Source organism: Gopherus flavomarginatus, chromosome 9, assembly GCF_025201925.1.
Source record: "Gopherus flavomarginatus isolate rGopFla2 chromosome 9, rGopFla2.mat.asm, whole genome shotgun sequence".
In the NCBI taxonomy this organism is placed as follows: Eukaryota; Metazoa; Chordata; order Testudines; family Testudinidae; genus Gopherus; species Gopherus flavomarginatus.
Window position 1 is genome coordinate 17012489 of NC_066625.1, and position 17488 is coordinate 17029976.

General features: G+C 39.7%; 1 protein-coding gene across 1 annotated transcript; it reads right to left on the bottom strand.

Moving 5' to 3' along the window:
- Positions 1–720: 720 nt before the first annotated feature.
- Positions 721–16846, bottom strand: LOC127058581 (acyl-coenzyme A synthetase ACSM3, mitochondrial-like). Its single transcript, XM_050968738.1, has 13 exons — positions 16649–16846; positions 14307–14520; positions 12186–12393; positions 11428–11571; positions 10304–10460; positions 8405–8484; positions 8048–8171; positions 6382–6462; positions 6134–6235; positions 3864–3991; positions 3679–3778; positions 2819–2938; positions 721–1286 (listed from the first exon to the last, which is right to left on the bottom strand). Exons 1-13 carry the CDS (start codon positions 16844–16846, stop codon positions 1200–1202), a joined length of 1743 nt encoding a protein of 580 aa, XP_050824695.1. The 3' UTR covers positions 721–1199.
- Between the last annotated feature and the right edge of the window lie 642 nt (positions 16847–17488).

Below are 17488 nucleotides of genomic sequence, written 5' to 3' on the forward strand. Positions count from 1 at the left end.
ATTTTCAGGGAGCTCCTCTCCCCTGAGGTAAGCACTGCCCTGCTCCCCAACCCCCACCTCTGAGCCCTTTCCCCCACCTAAACGTCCCCAGAAGTGGCCAGTGCGACTGGCCCAGGGGCTGCCTGATCTGCTTGGGCAGCCCTGGAGCCAGCCATACTGGCCGCTGCAGAAGTCACGGAGGTCATGGAACGTCACAGAATCCGTGATTTCAGTGACCTCCGTGACAGACATAGAGCCTTAATTAGAGCGAGTTCACAGCAGAACCAGAGATTCTGAGATAAAATAACACTTTTCTTGTACTTGCTGGTTTACCAGTGTTTTTATTTTACCTCTAAATGTAACCTGCTTTAGTCACAAAGCTCAGTTGTCTTTCATGTTCTTTTAAAAGAGTAATAAAAAAAGCGTATCACAGTATCTTCAGCATGTGGGTTTACTCTTAATATACAGTACTGTGCAATCTTGGAATCAGAGTATTCCCCCACAGAGCACAAGTAACATTGACCTCAAAGGTGATTTGTACCATGTCAGGGAAGCAGTGAGACCTGATGCTGCGAATAAGAATAGTGCCTACTACTGTGGAACTCAGTAGGATAATATTAATGGCTGCAAGCACTGGGCCCAAACTCCTAATAATGACTAATGAAGATGCTGATGTAGATCATTGCTTGAATACTGGAGAGGAAAATCTGGTTGTTACAGCAACATTTTGTGACCTAACAATTTCACAACCCAGGAAATCTTTTATTTTTTGAAACTAACATACACAAAAAGATAGTGGCAATAGAAGACAATATAGCAATAATTACCACCTCAGAAACGTATCTAGTATTCTATAAAGCTAATTTGACCATTAAAAATAATTGTACAATATTTTCACAAAACAACATTTGACACATACTTGCCAGCAGTGTAACAGTCAGTATTGAATGATAAGGCATTGATGGAAAAGAATCAAACAGAAAGATAAAGAGGAGTTTAGGGTCTGATTCTCCTCTCACAGTATTGCCTTTAACAAAGTTTCTCGTCAGTGTAAAAGGTAGAAGAATTTACAAATTACAGCAAACAGTGACAATGTCTATTCTTCATCACAAATACTATCTAGCTCCTTCTAACATCAACAGAGAACAGGTCATAGCCTGAAGAAGCAATGAATGACTATAGCAGAAATGAAAAGGTATGCTCTTAACTCCACAACAAAGCTAAATTCTCCCCCACTCTTTCTTCCTTAATTCCTTCCTTTGGATTTTCCCAGAGATTGTCTTTGGTAGCTGTTGAACAAATTCCACCTAATTTAAAAAAAATAAAAATAATAATGAAAAAATAGCAAATTAAATATGGTTTGCTGCTGTCTTGCTTTCTGGAACAAAACTTCTATTGTAAAGGTTAGGGATCCTTCAAGGTAAACCACAGCGAAAGTCCACCAGCATTCATAAAAGAACGAGTTCCTTGCTAGGGAAATGGACCAGCCAGTTGCTCACTTGAAAGCTAGGGGAATTTTGCCATTAACTTCAATGGGAGCAGGACTGGACCTGTAATCCACTGAAGTGAGGTTTCTTTTTCAGAGCACATACTAATTAAATGTATGAGAGAGAGATACGTCCCAGTTACGGCCCGGATCCTGCAATGGGATTTGATAGTACAGACTTTTCCTTCCACTAGGACTTCAATGAGACTCTGCCCTGCCTTCGGTGGGTGTCTATATGGCTATAACAGCTAAATAAAGTGCTACTGACGAACCACCCGACGTTGGAGTACCCACTCAAACACCAAATGGAAATGTAAAGCCCTTCAGTTATAAACTGTGAGATTGATGCACTGCTATCCAGTTTTATGCAGGACTAACAGCTGATATCAATGTAATGACACCAGTGTAAACTGAAGTAACGCAGTAGTGAATCAGGCCCAGTGTTTGGACTAAGAGCCCTGTGAACAGTGGGTGGAAGCAATTTATACATACCAAGCTTAGTATTAGTCTTTTATAGGTAAGCTAGAGATAAGAACCAAATTCCACTGACAATACTAGCCTAGAGACATGGATGGTAGATTCTAGTTCTTATCTCTAGTTTCCCTATAAAAACCTTAATACGAAGCTTGATGTGTATAAATTCTGCATACATCAATAATGATCAGTATGATACAATCCCTTTTTGATTCTGCAGCACCCACCCAGCATAATCCCTAAACCTGATCTGCAGCTGGTGGAAACTAATATAGCATTATTGAAATCAATGGAAGACCACCAATTTACAGCAGCTGTGAGCCTGGCCCATTATGTACAGTATTACAGTCATTTTGTTATTCTACCACATGAAGCATCTTCTCTTCTGTTATATTATTGAAAATTCCTGAAAATAGTTTTCAGAATTTCATTATATATTGTGAAATTATATTTTATCTATAAAATCAGATTAATTTTAGGATCATATATAAAATTTGATTAAATGATGAATGCAGCTTATCCTTCTCCCATGAATAGTTCCACTGAAATCTGAGAAAGATTTGTCTCTACTATTCCAGAATAAAAACACCTAATAGGCCAGATCCCCACCTGGTGTAAATAGCATAATTCCATAGTCTTCAACAGAACTACACTGATTTATATCAGCTAAAGATCTGGTCATATGTTTCAAAATTAGTTTGAAGACCTGACTAAAAGGTAGTGGGGATAATAGAAGAAAAATAGGGGAAAATATTTGCTTACTAAAAAGTAAAATCTGTTTACATTTCTAATCTGAACTCTAGTTTTGCTCAGAACAGCTGTAATTTTGGGGTGCACTGTCAGTAGTTACCCTTATATCCAGCACTTGGAGGTACTTGCCTTTCTGGGATACTTGTACGGTGCAGTCATTTTTTTGACATGCTCTTGCAGCTCCTTCGTTAATTTTTCTGGATCATGTGATGCAAAGTCAGGAGACAGAATAACAAAGGCTTTCACCACCTATAAGACATAGTCAGATGTTGCCAACATCTAATATTTAATCACATCTACAATGATCAAACTGAAAAAGATAATTTGCAACATTAAAATTGCTTTCAAGAGAGGAGTATAAGATTATGGGCCAGATGCTGGCATACAGTAAGGCTCTTTGTGCCATTCAGGGCTTTAAAACTGCCCCAAGCAGGCATCTGAGGATTCATCCAGTCAACTATGCCAGCTTTTTACCACCTCTTCTTAACACGCAGCACAGGTGGAGGTAGGAGGGGTGTGGCTTGAGCACACTGTTCTTCAGTGGTTCCTGGCTAGCACAACAGCTCTAGGGCACTATTTCAAGTTAGTGGAACTTAGAGCAGCCCTGTGGCTGCTCTTAGGCATGTTGCAGCACAACTAAGGATTGCTTGGTTGTATATGAGAGTGGAATCAATCAATTTATTTTTAAACAGCAAAACAAATAACATAACACTAGTCAGTTTTCCCTAGAACGTAGGGTCAGATTTTTTCCAAGCACTTAGTCTGTGTAGGCACCTTAACTCCCTTTAAACTCAATGGGAGTTAGGCACCTTAACTTGCTTAGGCTCTTTGAAAATCACGCTAGGCAACTCTCTGCATTTTTAAGTGATTAAATACATTTGAAAATATGGCCTTTAGCATTCCTAGATTTCCTTGACAGCTACAGCTTATTTCTAAACAAGTATATACAGTAGGTGTTTTTGCATAACCACTAATATCAACCTTATTACCTCTCCTCTGATGGGATCTGGACTGCTGACAACAGCTGCTTCTGCTACTGCCGGGTGCTCCATCAAGGCATTTTCTACTTCAAATGGTCCAATACGATACCTAGGAGAGGAAATAAGAGTGTGGTATTTACAAACTGTTCAATGTCTGGCAGCTTAGTATGGAAACCCCATAGAAACAAACTTACCCAGAAGATAAAATGACGTCATCAGTTCTTCCAATAAACCAGAAGTATCCATCTTCATCCACAATGCCCCTGTCTCCTGTGATATAAAAATCCCCACGTTCTGATGCAGCAGTTTTCTCTGGATCATCCTGACAACAAAGGAAAATCTCACAAATGGTGATGAACCCTTAGTATCCAATCCAACTCCCACTGGAGTCAATGGAAAAAATCCCAATGGACTTCAATGGGAGACAGATCAGGACCTCAGTGGTGTTTAACCATAAATTGTTACTTAACAGAAGGCGGCCATAGTTACTCCGTCAGGAAAGGTTTCATGAGAACTCACTTATCTTTATACAAGATGATTTTTTAAAACTTTCAAAACTTTTCATAACTTCTTATTTTGAACCTTTTCAGTCTTGCTGTAGTTCATACAAGTCTAGCATGATCTAATCTACTATGAATACATTCTGTATTTCTGAGATGGACTTTGTATTAGAGCTGTATAAATGATTACACTTGAGCTGAAGGAGTACTGGCATGTAGCCCTAACGTGTCTAAATTGCCTGTGAACCAGCAGTGATTTATCTTTGCCATATGCCAACAGAAGCATTTTGCAAATTTCTTCTTGCTCCAGCTAGGTGCCCACAGGCTTTTCCAGGCACTTGCTCGTAGTCTCTCCATTTCAAGCCTGGTTCACTGGGACAGGCTACATGAGGCAAGTCAGAAGGCGGCAATCACGCGTGCATATATCTTTATATGTTACCTACCCTTTTAGCCAGATTTTACAGGTACAAAAGGGCCATGTATATTTTTGTGGGCACTCGCACCGTCTGCTTCTTTGAAAAGTCAGCCCTTAAATCCACCTTCATAATAGCATGATTAGAAAATCAAGTTGGAAGACTGAGGTCAGGGGCGGCTCTAGGAATTTTGCCGCCCCAAGCATGGCAGGCAGGCTGCCTTCCGCGGCTTGCCTGCGGGAGGTCCGCTGAAGCCGTGAGACCAGCGGAGCCTCCGCAGGCAAACCACGGAGGCAGCCTGCCTGCCGCCCTCGTGGCGCTGGCAGAGCGCCCTCCACCGCCCCCTGCTTGCCGCCCCAAGCAGGCGCTTGGTGTGCTGGGGCCTGGAGCCGCCCCTGACTGAGGTGGAGGAGGAGACAAAGAATGAGAGAACTGTGTTCTTCATTAAATGTACCTCCTTGCAATGAACCATTAAAAACATTGAACTCTGGGCCACATTCGCTTTTACTCACACTTTCCAGGGCCAGCCTGCCCCACCCCCATCCAAGGATATGCACCGGAGGAAGGGCAGGCAGCAGTCCTGCTGTGTGACCTCCCTTAGGATATCTCATGGGGGAGAAAGTATTAAAAATCTGCCAGGCTTTCCACACGAGCCCTATCAGTTGAGGCTGAGTTGGATCAATGCATCCCTGGCCATAGTCACTTGCTTCTTAGGGTATGGCTAGAATGCAGTCAATAGTGTGATTGCAGCTCGAGCCAACATACCGAAGCAAGCTTTAGTCTAGTTAGCTCAGGTCCTGGAAGAGTGAAGCCGGGCCAGCACTGGTTTCAGCACAGGCTATACCCTCAAGTAATTACCCAGGGTTTCAGACAGGTTTGTACAACCTGCGCTGAAGCTCATGCTGCCCCAGCTTCACTGCTCTGGGACCTGAGATAGCTATATTAAAGCTAGCTCAGGTATGTATACTTGGGCTACAGTCACACTGTATGATTGCTGTAGAGCAGGGGTAGGCAACCTATGGCATGTGTGCCGAAGGTGGCACGCGAGCTGATTTTCAGTGGCACTCACACTGCCCGGGTCCTGGCCACCGGTCTGGGGGTCTCTGCATTTTAATTTAATTTTAAATGAAGCTTCTTAAACATTTTAAAACCCTATTTACTTTACATACACCAATAGTTTAGTTATATATTGTAGACTTATAGAAAGAGACCTTCTAAAAAGGTTAAAGTGTATTACTGGCACACAAGACCTTAAATTAGAGTGAATAAATGAAGACTCAGCACACACTTCTGAAAGGTTGCCAACCCCTGCTGTACAGACATATCCTTAGTCCCCCAGTGGAGGAAATATTGCAGAGGCTTTCTGACTCAGCCTCACCCACAAGTACACTTTCTGCCTCTGGTTGCAGCAGTGGAAATCCTGTTTATGAGACACATGAGCTATTGTCTTTGGAAGGATATAGACACCCACAGCAAGATACTTTAAAAAGTTATCCATGTATTTAAGATGTGGCCTCAAAATCTGATTCATTTCATACAAAGTTTCCTTACCACATAGTGAGAGAAAAGACAAAATGGCCTTGTTGGTTTGATTCTGATGGCAATATCTCCTTCTTTCCCAGGAGGCAGAATATTAGCATTTTCATCTATTACCTAGAACGAGAGAGAACCCCTCCTGGATGATTTAATGTCTTTCTGTTAAACAGAGCGATCTACTGAATTAAATGTTGAGAGAGAATCTTGTGTGGTGTGGGAACTTTCTTTCTTCAGATTGAAAGTGACCAGGAGTATGAAAATACCTGAACATCATAAGGTGGAGATGCCTTTCCCATAGCACCAGGTTTAATCTTCATGCCTTTGCAAACTGAACATATCAAAACCTGTAAAATAAAATTGTATGTGTGCAACAAAATACAGTGCTTGATGTTTTATTCAGATATGAACATTTGTAACTGAAAACGCTTTGCATGATCTATTTCACTGGTAAACATTTTGTAGAAATATTCATTTGAAAAATGAAAAATTGTGATTTTAAACACAACAGGTGTGATCTTCATTTGGTGTAAATCAATATTGTTCCAAAGAAGTCAATGGAGTTATCCTAACTTACATCAACTGAAGATCTGGCTCAGGGGGATAAAGTCTGCTCTCAAATATACTAGTGGAGAAAATCCAGATAAAATCCCTTGGAACTCAACCTTCTCTCACTTGTATTTGTTTTACACCACTTTAACTCCATTAATTACAAAGAAGTATGCCTGTGTGAGAGAAGTATCCATTAACTTCAAAGAAATATCAGCCTGAGAGAAGAATTTGGCCCAGCAGCTATTTACTATTGGCTACATTACAATGATTGTGAGCATGTACAATTGGAGACTTTATTCCTGTATGTCCAAATTTTCCCTTGCACAAATTTTTCCTACAAGAGTGCTGGTGATTCTACAAGTTTAAACACATGGGGCTTAGGTGTCCTCTCACTTAAACCTGTGTAGATCTGAAGTGACTCCACTGATATCAACAGAGTTAAGTGTTAAAAAAAAACCACCAAAACTGGTGTGACGTCAGAATTAGGCACATGGAACTTCCTGCCAGTTGTTCCGTTAGGCAGATAGGATTGTCTGCCACAGAGAACTGACTGGGACTCATCCCTGGAAACTCATGGATCTCTGAATACACACCTGAAGCCAGGGCAATCAGTGCAGAGGCTGTGTGCCTCTGTCCCGCTTCCTCATGCCCCAGCCCAGCCCATAGGTCTGGCTCATTGCATCCCCACCTGTGGAGTGGGGTTCACTGTCAGGATCAGCATTTATCTACACGTGAAACCCCCTAGAGTTGAGAGGGAATGATGTCACACAAAATGATTATCTCCCAGACCTGGCCTGGTTTGTTTCCTCCCAGCTGAGTTTGCACAGGGTTGAAGGAAGAAGGGAATGTTGCTGTGTAGCCAGTATGCCCTCCTTATTGCCCCCTCCCTCCAGCCAGATTGGCCACTTTGAGTCCCCTGCACTCAGTGGCAAGATACACCTTATTGTGTTTTTGGAACACATTTAATGAGTTAATTGCATAGCTAATGGCCCCTTTAAAATCTGCTGCTGCTGAGATGTTTGGCTGAAGGAGAACATGCTGCCTAATTAAATTCCTAGGCCAAAATGTTCAAACTTAGACACCTAAATCTATGTATAGGCTCCTGAATAAATATAGCCTGATTTTCAGAGATACTGAGAACGCAAAACTCCATATGAAGTCATTGGGGCTGCAAGTGCTTAGCACCTTTGAAAATCATACTACTTTTATTCAGGGGCCTACATATGGATTTAGTAGCCTGATGTTAGTTGCCTATATTTGAAAATTTGGGGCCTGTTTTCCTGGAAAAAGCAAGAAACCTACCATATTGATTTGATATCTTTCCTCATTAGCTTGAGTTAGAATTAAGCTTATTAGGTGTGTGATTGAATGCAAACGTACTGTTTCAGTCTGGCCGTATCCTTCATAGATATCCATCCCTGTTTTGCTTTTCCATTTCTCCATCACTTCAGGGTTGAGTGGCTCACCCCCACTTAGGCAGTGCTTCAGGCTCTTGAACTTGTAGCTTAATAAGTGTTTAAAACAATGATTAGGATGACTAATGCGCATTGCTATAGAGACTTAGGCATGGTTCGGTTCTGGGCTTCATTCACTGCAGCTGTAACTGGTAAAGAACTTACAGAGTGAGTTCAACTAGAATTTCAACCTAGAATACAACCTGGCAAAGGAAAAATCTAGGGCTGTGATTCTGCTAGAACACGGTTCAGTTGGAATGGTTAGTAAGCAATCTAGATGTACCTGGTAAGATCATGCTGCGCCAGCATGCGATAAACAGTTGGTGTACCACAGAAAGAGGTTATAGGAAATCTGGACAGACACTATGAATGAAAGAAAAGTTATTCACATTTTAGTTCCTTTGGGTACAGTCTTTTGGTTGTTGTACAGTGCCAAGCACATTTGGGCTCTGGTCTATGATATGGGCCCTAGGCATCATCACAATACAAACAATAAATAAAGTGAATATATTATACTAAAAAGGCACAGGGCTAGAATAATGTCTTGGGCTAGGTCTGGCGCGGCTATTAAGAGTTCTTGTTCCTTTCTTTTTATCTATATTTATTTGAAAGTTAACTTGCTTATGTTTTGGAATTAAGCATTTTCCTCCAACAGTGACAGACAAATGTGACCCCACAGTGAAAGGCACAAGTGAAGAGAAAGTAATAAAAATACTTAACACTTCTTAATACTTTCTACTCAGAGATCTCAATACACTTTACAAAAGAGGGTAAAGTTTTATTATCGTCCCTTTGCAGATGGGGAAACTGTGGGATAGGGAGAAGCTGTGACTTGCTCGAGGTCGCCCAGAAGCTCAGTGATAGAGCTGAGAGCAGAACTATGTTTCCTGACTCCCAGTCCACTGCCTTTATGTAGAAAACTGGAAAATAGCTGTATTACTTTTTGTGAATATGGTGCATGATTTTGTGTGTTTGTTTATGATGAGTGACTTGCTACCACACCACAGAAACACTAACGCAATCCCTGTAACAAACCTCATTGCCTACTCTGTCCCCATATCTACACTACCGACACCATTAGAGGACCCAACCACATCAGCCATACCATCAGGAACTCATTTATCTATACATCCATTAATGTTATATATGCCATCATGTGCCAGCAATGCCCCTCTGCCATGTACATTGGCCAAACCAGACAGTCTCTACGTAAAAGAATAAATGGACACAAATTGGACATCAGTAATAGTAACATACAAAAGCCAGTAGGAGAACACTTCAATCTTCCTGGACATTCTATAACAGATTTAAAAGTAGCCATACTTGAACAAAAAACCTTCAGAAACAGACTTCAAAGAGAAACTTCAAAACTAAAATTCATTTGCAAATTTAACACTATTACTTTGGGCTTGAATAGGGCCTGGGAGTGGCTGGCTCACTACAAAAGCAACTTTGCCTTTCTTGGAATTGACACCTCCTCATCAATTAGTGGGAGTGGACTACATCCACCCTGATTGAATTGACCCTGCCAACACTGGTTCTCCACTTGTGAGGTAACTCCCTTCTCATCATGTGTCAATAATATAATGCCAGCATCTGTAATTTTCCCTCCATGCATCTGAACAAGGGTTTTTTTACCCACGAAAGCTTATGCCCAAATAAATCTGTTAGTCTTTAAGGTGCCACCGGACTCCTAAGTGTAGGTAAAACAGTATGCACATAGATCTCTGCTATTTTCAATCAATTTTTCTGAGGGCTGTGCACCTTTTGGTAAATAAGGTATACTATATATTGAAGAAGTTGCTTCATACTATTACCACCCCAGGCTCCTGAAGGGAAACTCTTTCAGGTGCCAAGCCTGTTGGGCCTGCTAGGTATCTTGGTTGACAACCAGGGAGATGTAACCCAGAGACCCAGTAGAGATTAGCTGGATCGTGGGGTCCCATCCCCAAAGAGGAGTGAAGGCACAGGCCTGTCACTTGAAAGGGGTGCACTTGGGGGAAACAAAGTCTCAAAAGAGGCAGCCTACCCAGATATGACACTACTAGACAACATTGCCTCCCCTCATAGTCTCATGATTTTTATGATATTTTAAAGTTACTTCTGATGCTATCCTTTTTTACCATCTGCTTTGCATATATCAATTAAGGCTCAAACCACATAATGATGTTTTTATTCTTACATTCAGGACGGTTGTTGCCTCAAACTGCAGCATGCTGTGTGTAAAGATACATGCTCCCTGAATCCATGGAGAAAAGAAACAGCTAAAGGCAAATTTTACCCAGCCTGGGTCAGACAGGCCCCACAATATGTCAGAGGGATTCAAATCCAACCAAAACCTGGTGACAATGACAAAAAAAAAATTGTAATGGAAAAACACTGAATAGAAAAACAAAAGTGAATGTACAGATGGGGAGTGGATGGAATTATTTGTTGTGAATGAACATGGCTCTTTTTTCTGTTCATGAACTAACCCTGATTCCTATGAGTGGATTCATTAGTCAGAGTTATACTGAGAGTAATTGAATGCTAACATCTATTCATTATACTTGTGTGATTGCTCACCTAAGTCACATGGTTTTGTTTCAGCTTCTTGATGGGAGAACAGATATTTCTTATTCTCCTGTTTAAAAAGTAACTAGACATATTGAATAGTGAATAAGCTGGTCAAAATTTTTTGAATGAAACATTTCTCATCAGAAAAAGGAGTTTCATCAAACTAAAAATTTTCTGTAGCGATCTATTTTGGCAGAATCAATTTTGGCTGAATTTTTCATCAGAAGAACAAAATGAAATATTTTTATTTGGGAGTCCCATGATATGCTGCAGCACCTCAAACACAGGGAGGGGCTGTAGTGCATCATGGAAGATGTAGTCCATCAAGATAAGAATGGGGACATGAAAGACCTGAAACTACATTCCCATGTGGCACTCTGGTGGTGAAGGCAGATGGAGAGATTAATGTCCTCCAGAATTAAATATGTTGATTTGAGAATGTTGAAACATTTTTTTCAATTGAAAATGTGAAAAAATGAAACATTGAGAAATTGCCAAATTATTTTGGAACTTTGTCCCACAAAAAGTTTAGATATTTTGATTTTTCATCCAATTCAGGAGGAAAACAAATGTCAAGATATCAGAATTTCCCACAGAACAGAAATTTTGTGGTTTGATCATCTCTACAATCCATTGATCAATCCATTCCTGGTAGGAATTTTCAGACAAATAATCATATGTTCAGTATTTTTTACATATTCATTTTGTAGCCATGGATTATCAGAGCGACAAAGTATTTTCAGTACATACCTTCCAGTCGAGGTCATTCCAATACCAAAACTACTGTGAGAATGTTCCACCATTTTGGGGTAACCTGTGGTTCCACTAGTAAAGTAGATAGTCATTGCTTCTTGACTCTTTGTCTTAACAGGGTTATGATTACTATGTGCAGCTCTTCAAAATAAAGACAAGAGTACATCAGAGTGGATAAGCTATCCAACAAAGGAAACTTCAATCCCTATCTAGTTTACAACTCTAGTGCAGGCATTCCTTTTCTCTTCCCAAATTAAACTGCCTATGGTCTCATTCTTAATGGTCACTGGCCAGTAAGATTTATTAGGCCAAATTCTGGCCTTGGAAATATACACAAAACTCCCTTTGCATTCAATGGGAGCTAAGGGCCTGATCCAGTGCTCACTGAAATCAATGGAAAGACTTCTGTTGACTTCCATGGCCCTATGAGTGTAACTGAAGCTAGAGTTCAGTACACTTTTTCAGCAGAATGACCCCGTTCTGTTAATCCTCGCCCTCTATATATTTAAAGCCAAATGTATTTGCATATCTCCTCTCCCATCCCTGTTAACTTTTTATACTTGTATTTAATTTAGTGTTGGAATGCAGACTTTGTCAGCTAAATGAGGCAAGAGCTGGCTCCCCCAAAACACATAGAATATATGAGTTATCTCAGTTCTGAAACTGCTTTTTACACAAGGAGGGGTACAATAGAAAGCTGGAAAAGCCTGAATTTCCATTTGGATGATTAGCTCACTGAGGCAAGACATACTCACTTGAGTAGTTCTTTGAAGTCCAGCCAGCCATCCCTGCTGCCTTCAGATACCATTAGCCTGATTTTTAGAAACTGGCACTTGGACACAACTGAGTCCACTACAGGTGCCAGTGTATCATTGGTGATGATGCATTTGGCCTTAGAAGCCTGGAGTCTATAGAAAATGTCATTAGCTGTCAGCTGGGTTGTTGCTGGAATATAGATAATTCCTAGAAGTGCAATAAATGGAAGTTTAAAAGTAGCTGAACATTTTAAAATATTTGGGCCAGATTCTAGCCAGTGTAAGGCCATTGGCTTCATCAGAGCTGTGCCAATTTACATTAGTTCGACATCTGGCCCCTTGTACTTATCTTTCTGTGCTATGCCTTCTTGCTGCTGTTATCTTCCACAGCCTTTGAGAATTAATTCCCATGCAACTGCCTCTTCAGATTTATTTCTAGTGGTAGCCTATTACCAGGAGCAGAGTTAAGCTACATCAGACTGAAGTAAAGCATCATTATGAATCAGAAATCCCAACCTAATCCTTCACCCTAGGTTCTTCCTTTTTTATCTTTGCACAAAAATCTTCTGGGAGATACCGTTATTTTGCTGCCACTACTAAGGCCACACTATTTGGGGGATGCCCCCTCCTGTGGCCCCATGAGGCTAAGATATCATTTAAACTGTGTGCCTCAGCTTTGTCCTTTGTAAAATGGGCTCTTTTATTAATATTTTGTCATGAATTTGTTTAAAAAATAAACAATCAATACAATATTTAAATGTCAAAACATCCTTTTATGCAAAATGGCTAAATATACTCCTTCTCTGAAATATTATCTCCTGATAAAAATACTAAGTTTGGAAATTCTTTGAATGCTTTAATTGATGTCAGTTATTGACCCTGATCCTGAAAGCACTTAAGCTGTGCTTAACTTTAAGCACATGAATAGTGCCACTGATTTCACTGGGATTGACTAAGAATGTGTATAAACGTTTGCAGGATCAGGGGCTAAGACAGAGATTCAGGAAAGCTCTTAAGCAGAGCTATCTGAGCAATGCATTTTTCAGTTTCCTGGGAATTTGAAAAACTGAAAAGATTGTTTAGGATCAAAACAAAACCAAAAATTTTCAAAAGTTTCGGTAAATCATAAAAGATGGAAAAAAATTGCTTCACATCAAATGAAACATTTAATTCAATTCAAAACAAAACTCCTGTCTTGATTTCAAGCATTTTTTTATGTTTTTAATTTTAAAAAATTGAAGGAAATTTCTAAATGAAAAGTCATTTAAAAAAAAAAAGATGATCTAGGTTCAATTCTCAGGTCTACCAGAAGCTCAAAGTGTGACCCTGGGCAAGTCATTTAATCTCTCTGTGCCTTAGATCGCTATCTATAAAATGGAATAATAACACTTCCTTTAGAGTGACAAGGTGAGTGAGACAGTATCTTGTATTGGACCAACTTCTGCTGGCAAAAGAGACAAGCTTTTGAGCTTACACAGAGCTCTTCTTCAGCTATGGGTAAACTTGAAAGCTTGTTTCTCTCACCAGCAGAAGATGGTTCAATAAAAGATATTACCTCACTGTGACAATCTATATTATTATAGTCACCACTTTTACAAGACTGTGATAAATTTTGTACAAATTATGCCTTGTGAAGTATCATTTGAAATGTCATAATCTGCTGAACATTATTGTCCTGGTAAAATATGTGTATCAACATTGTATATAAGGTTATAAGATTCTATGGTATAGCATTGCTATAGCATGCTCCAGAGTCAGAAAAGCATGCCAAAACCAGTTTTTCAGAGACAAAGACATACTGGCACCTCAGCCAGCTATCAACAAAATGGCTATCACTTAGTTAAGTTATTATTCTGAACAAGGGTGTGAGTGAGAACTTTACATATTGACAGTGAAAATGGCTGGAGTTTCCATGTAAACAGACTGTCTGTTGCCTGAACCCCTGCTGGAGATAATCCTCAAAGAAGGGAGAAAGGTATAAGAATGGAGGACACCCACAATAGACTGTTTCTTGCTGTGTTGGTACAGTGCCTATTTTAATGGGGCCTGGAATTCATTTGGGGTCTATAAGCATTACTGAAATACAAATAAATTCAGTCATTTATTATTCTTTGTACTGACCTGTTCTCATGCAGCCCACTGTTATCGACCACCATTCTGGTATCCGGGGTAGCATTACTATAACTCTGTCTCCCTTTTTCAGACCACATGCATCAGAGAGTACATTTGCTGCTTTCCTGGATAGAAATCCTAGCTCCTCAAAACTCCACCTTACCTCATTGCCTTGATCACCTACCCACCAGAGGGCTGGGATGGAGGAGGCTCTCTCTCCATTCTGGCAAAGACAAGAAATTTGGAAAATGTGTAAATAATGCAACAATCAAGAGGAGACCAATGCTTCAAACACACAATTGCTTAACTTCAAGCAGAGGCGCAGTCTCCTTGACTTCAGCAGGACTAACCTGTGGTTAAAGGTAAGCATGTGTGTAAGTATTTATAGGCTTGTGGGCTTATATCCCAAATCTAATATGTGCTTGTTAATCAAGTACATTGGAGAATTTGCTTCTCATCTTCTGAGCTGCCCAAGCTATGCATAACGATGCCTTGTTACCATATGAAATGTGCAGGTTTAGGCCAGCCTGTGGGAAGGTTTACCTGTGAACATGTTTTGCCATAGATTACAATTATGGTTATGGGAAAAGAACTGTCGAACTCTTTACGTTATTACTATAACTCCAAGTATACAAGGTCCTTATTCTGCTTCCTTTAAACATGGTTCAGAACGCATAATGAAGATGATTGTTATTTCTATCACAGTAGTGCTTAGAACTACTATACTCAACATAGCAGTGGGATGAGTCCATAGTTCTCTTATTGGTAAACAAGAAAAGATCATCATATAAAATTGCACTGAGAAGTTAAAGAGAAATATAACGATTCTTTAAACAACAGACCATTACAAGTAACATACACAGGTGAAAATGTACAGCAGGCCCAATCATGGACTCCCTGTGTAGATAAGACTGTCAGTGACTGCAGGATTAGGCTTAGTGAAAGCACAAAAAAAGTTTCTAACATAAATTATGATGGTTTTAGCTTCTCCTACTGAAAACATGCAATTATTTATTCTTTTGCCATTTTTAAACCTAAGTTCCCTGTGTATGTATTTTTATGCAAAATAGCTAAATATATTACTTCTCTTAAATATTATCCCCTGATAAAAATACTGAATTCAGATGTTTTCTGAATGCTTTAATTGATTCCAATTATTGAACATGATTAAGAATAAAAACTGTAGAATGATCCTGCAAAATACTTTGGCATGTGCATAACTTTAAGAACATGATAATCCCACTGATTTTATTACTTACCGTGTGTAAAGTTAAGCACATGTGTCAACAGTTGCAGAATCAGGGGGGAAAGGCACAAATTCAGGAAAGTTCTTAAATACATGCTTAATTTTCAGCCATTTGACATAAATGGGATGTAAGTGCTTTCCTGAATAGAGATGCTTTCCTGATGCAGGGCCCAGGAGCAGAAGGCTAAGCTTGTGTTTAAATCAGAGGATTGGGATGAAGGAGATAATGTAGGTTTATTTCCCAGTTCTGCAACAAACTTCTGTTGTGACCTTGGGCAAGTCATTTAATCTCTCTGTCTTAGTTCACTATCAATAAAATGGGACTAATAATATTTCCCTTCTCATTCTTTTCTACTTATGCCCTTATCCTAAACATGATCATATGTTGTCAAGTGAAGCAGCAAATACTCTTGGTGGCATTTGCCTATTCACTAGAGCTGGTTGAAATTTGGAATTTCCATTTCATAGCACATTTCAACATGCTGTCATTTGTTTTCATTCTGAATGACAGCATGTGAGCAGTAGTAGTGCATAATATAAGATTCTGTGTATTAATGTAAAATTAATAAATGTCATATAAAATGACAAAATCAAAAAAGAGAGACAAAGCGGGTGAGATAAGATCTTTTATTGGACCAACTTCAGTTTTTGAGAGAGACAAGCTTTCTCTCTCACAAACAGAAGCTGGACCAATAAAAGATCTTACCGTACCCACTTTGCCTCTCTAACGCTGTGGGACTGACACAGCTACAACTAGACTGCATAAAATCAAAATTTAATTTAGAAATTAAATTTCAATTTTTTTCAGAATGAAACTTTTTATTTTAATTTTAATGGGAATTTCATCAAATTGATACGATTTTGTGCAATTTTTTGGTTTAATCAAAACAACATTTTTCAGATGGAAAACGTGGGACAAAAGTTTTTCCAGACAGCTCAATTATTTATCTGATACCCTTGAAAGTATCCTATAGCAGCAAAATAGTTATCATCTACTATGAAAGAATCATTAGAGATCACATGTTTTGGAACCAATATCTATAACATGATATAACACCAGACAAAAATGAAAGAAAATATTGGAACTAAGGAGACAAAACGTTACCTTTTCCATTTGACTCCACTTGTCCAAAACATCACTTGCAAAATTAAAGTGCTCTGGCAAATCTTTATAGAGGCTCGGGGATTCATAGCCAGAGATATTTTGAGGGGCAAATCCTCGGCAACATAAACTGAAGAATCTACAAGGTGACTTCGGGGTCCAAATTGAGTTAAAAATCTGGAGTTTAAATAAAAACTTCATGGCACAAAAACCTCGTCAGAGTTCTTGGTTTAGATTATATAAACATCTAAGAAGAATATTCTTTGAAGTGCTTTTGATCTGAAATGACATTATTTACATAAACTTTATACTGAGAACTGCCTGAAAAAACAAATATTGATGGACCAAAGTAATACAAATCAGTTACACAATCTATGCCAAAGGTCTGATTCTTGTCTCACTGGTGTATGTGGCAAAAGTAAGAGTGTGCTTAACGCCATGATGTTTCGCACAGACCCAAATCCTGGCCCCAGAGGAAAGCTCCCTCAACCCCACCCCAGAGCTTGCACCCCTAGCCGGAGCCCTCATGCCTCCCCACTCCCATCCCAGCCCGGAGCCCATGTCTTGCACCCTGAACTCCTCATTTCTGGCCCCACTCCGGAGCCCGAACCCCCAGCCAGAGCTCTCACCCCCTCCTGTACCCCAACCCGAATTTCGTGAACATTCATGGCCTGCTATATAATTTCTATACTTAGATGTGGCCATTGAGCCAAAAAGTTTGCTCACCCCTGATCTAGGACAATAACAGAAACAAAGAGAAACTATTTAGCAGCTTGGAATTTATTCTGCTGGTGCCAAAAGAAACTAAGATGCTGGAGTTTCAACTTTTGTTCTAAATCAGGG

Bases quoted from the DNA above. Each gene is read 5' to 3' on its own strand.
- LOC127058581 (XM_050968738.1), bottom strand. From the start codon at position 16,846: ATGAAGTTTTTATTTAAACTCCAGATTTTTAACTCAATTTGGACCCCG. The intron at 14,521-16,648 runs GTAACGTTTTGT...TGTCTTTGCCAG, and splicing joins AGTGGAGTCAAATGGAAAAG to AATGGAGAGAGAGCCTCCTC. The intron at 12,394-14,306 runs GTCAGTACAAAG...TTGCACTTCTAG, and splicing joins AGTGGGCTGCATGAGAACAG to GAATTATCTATATTCCAGCA.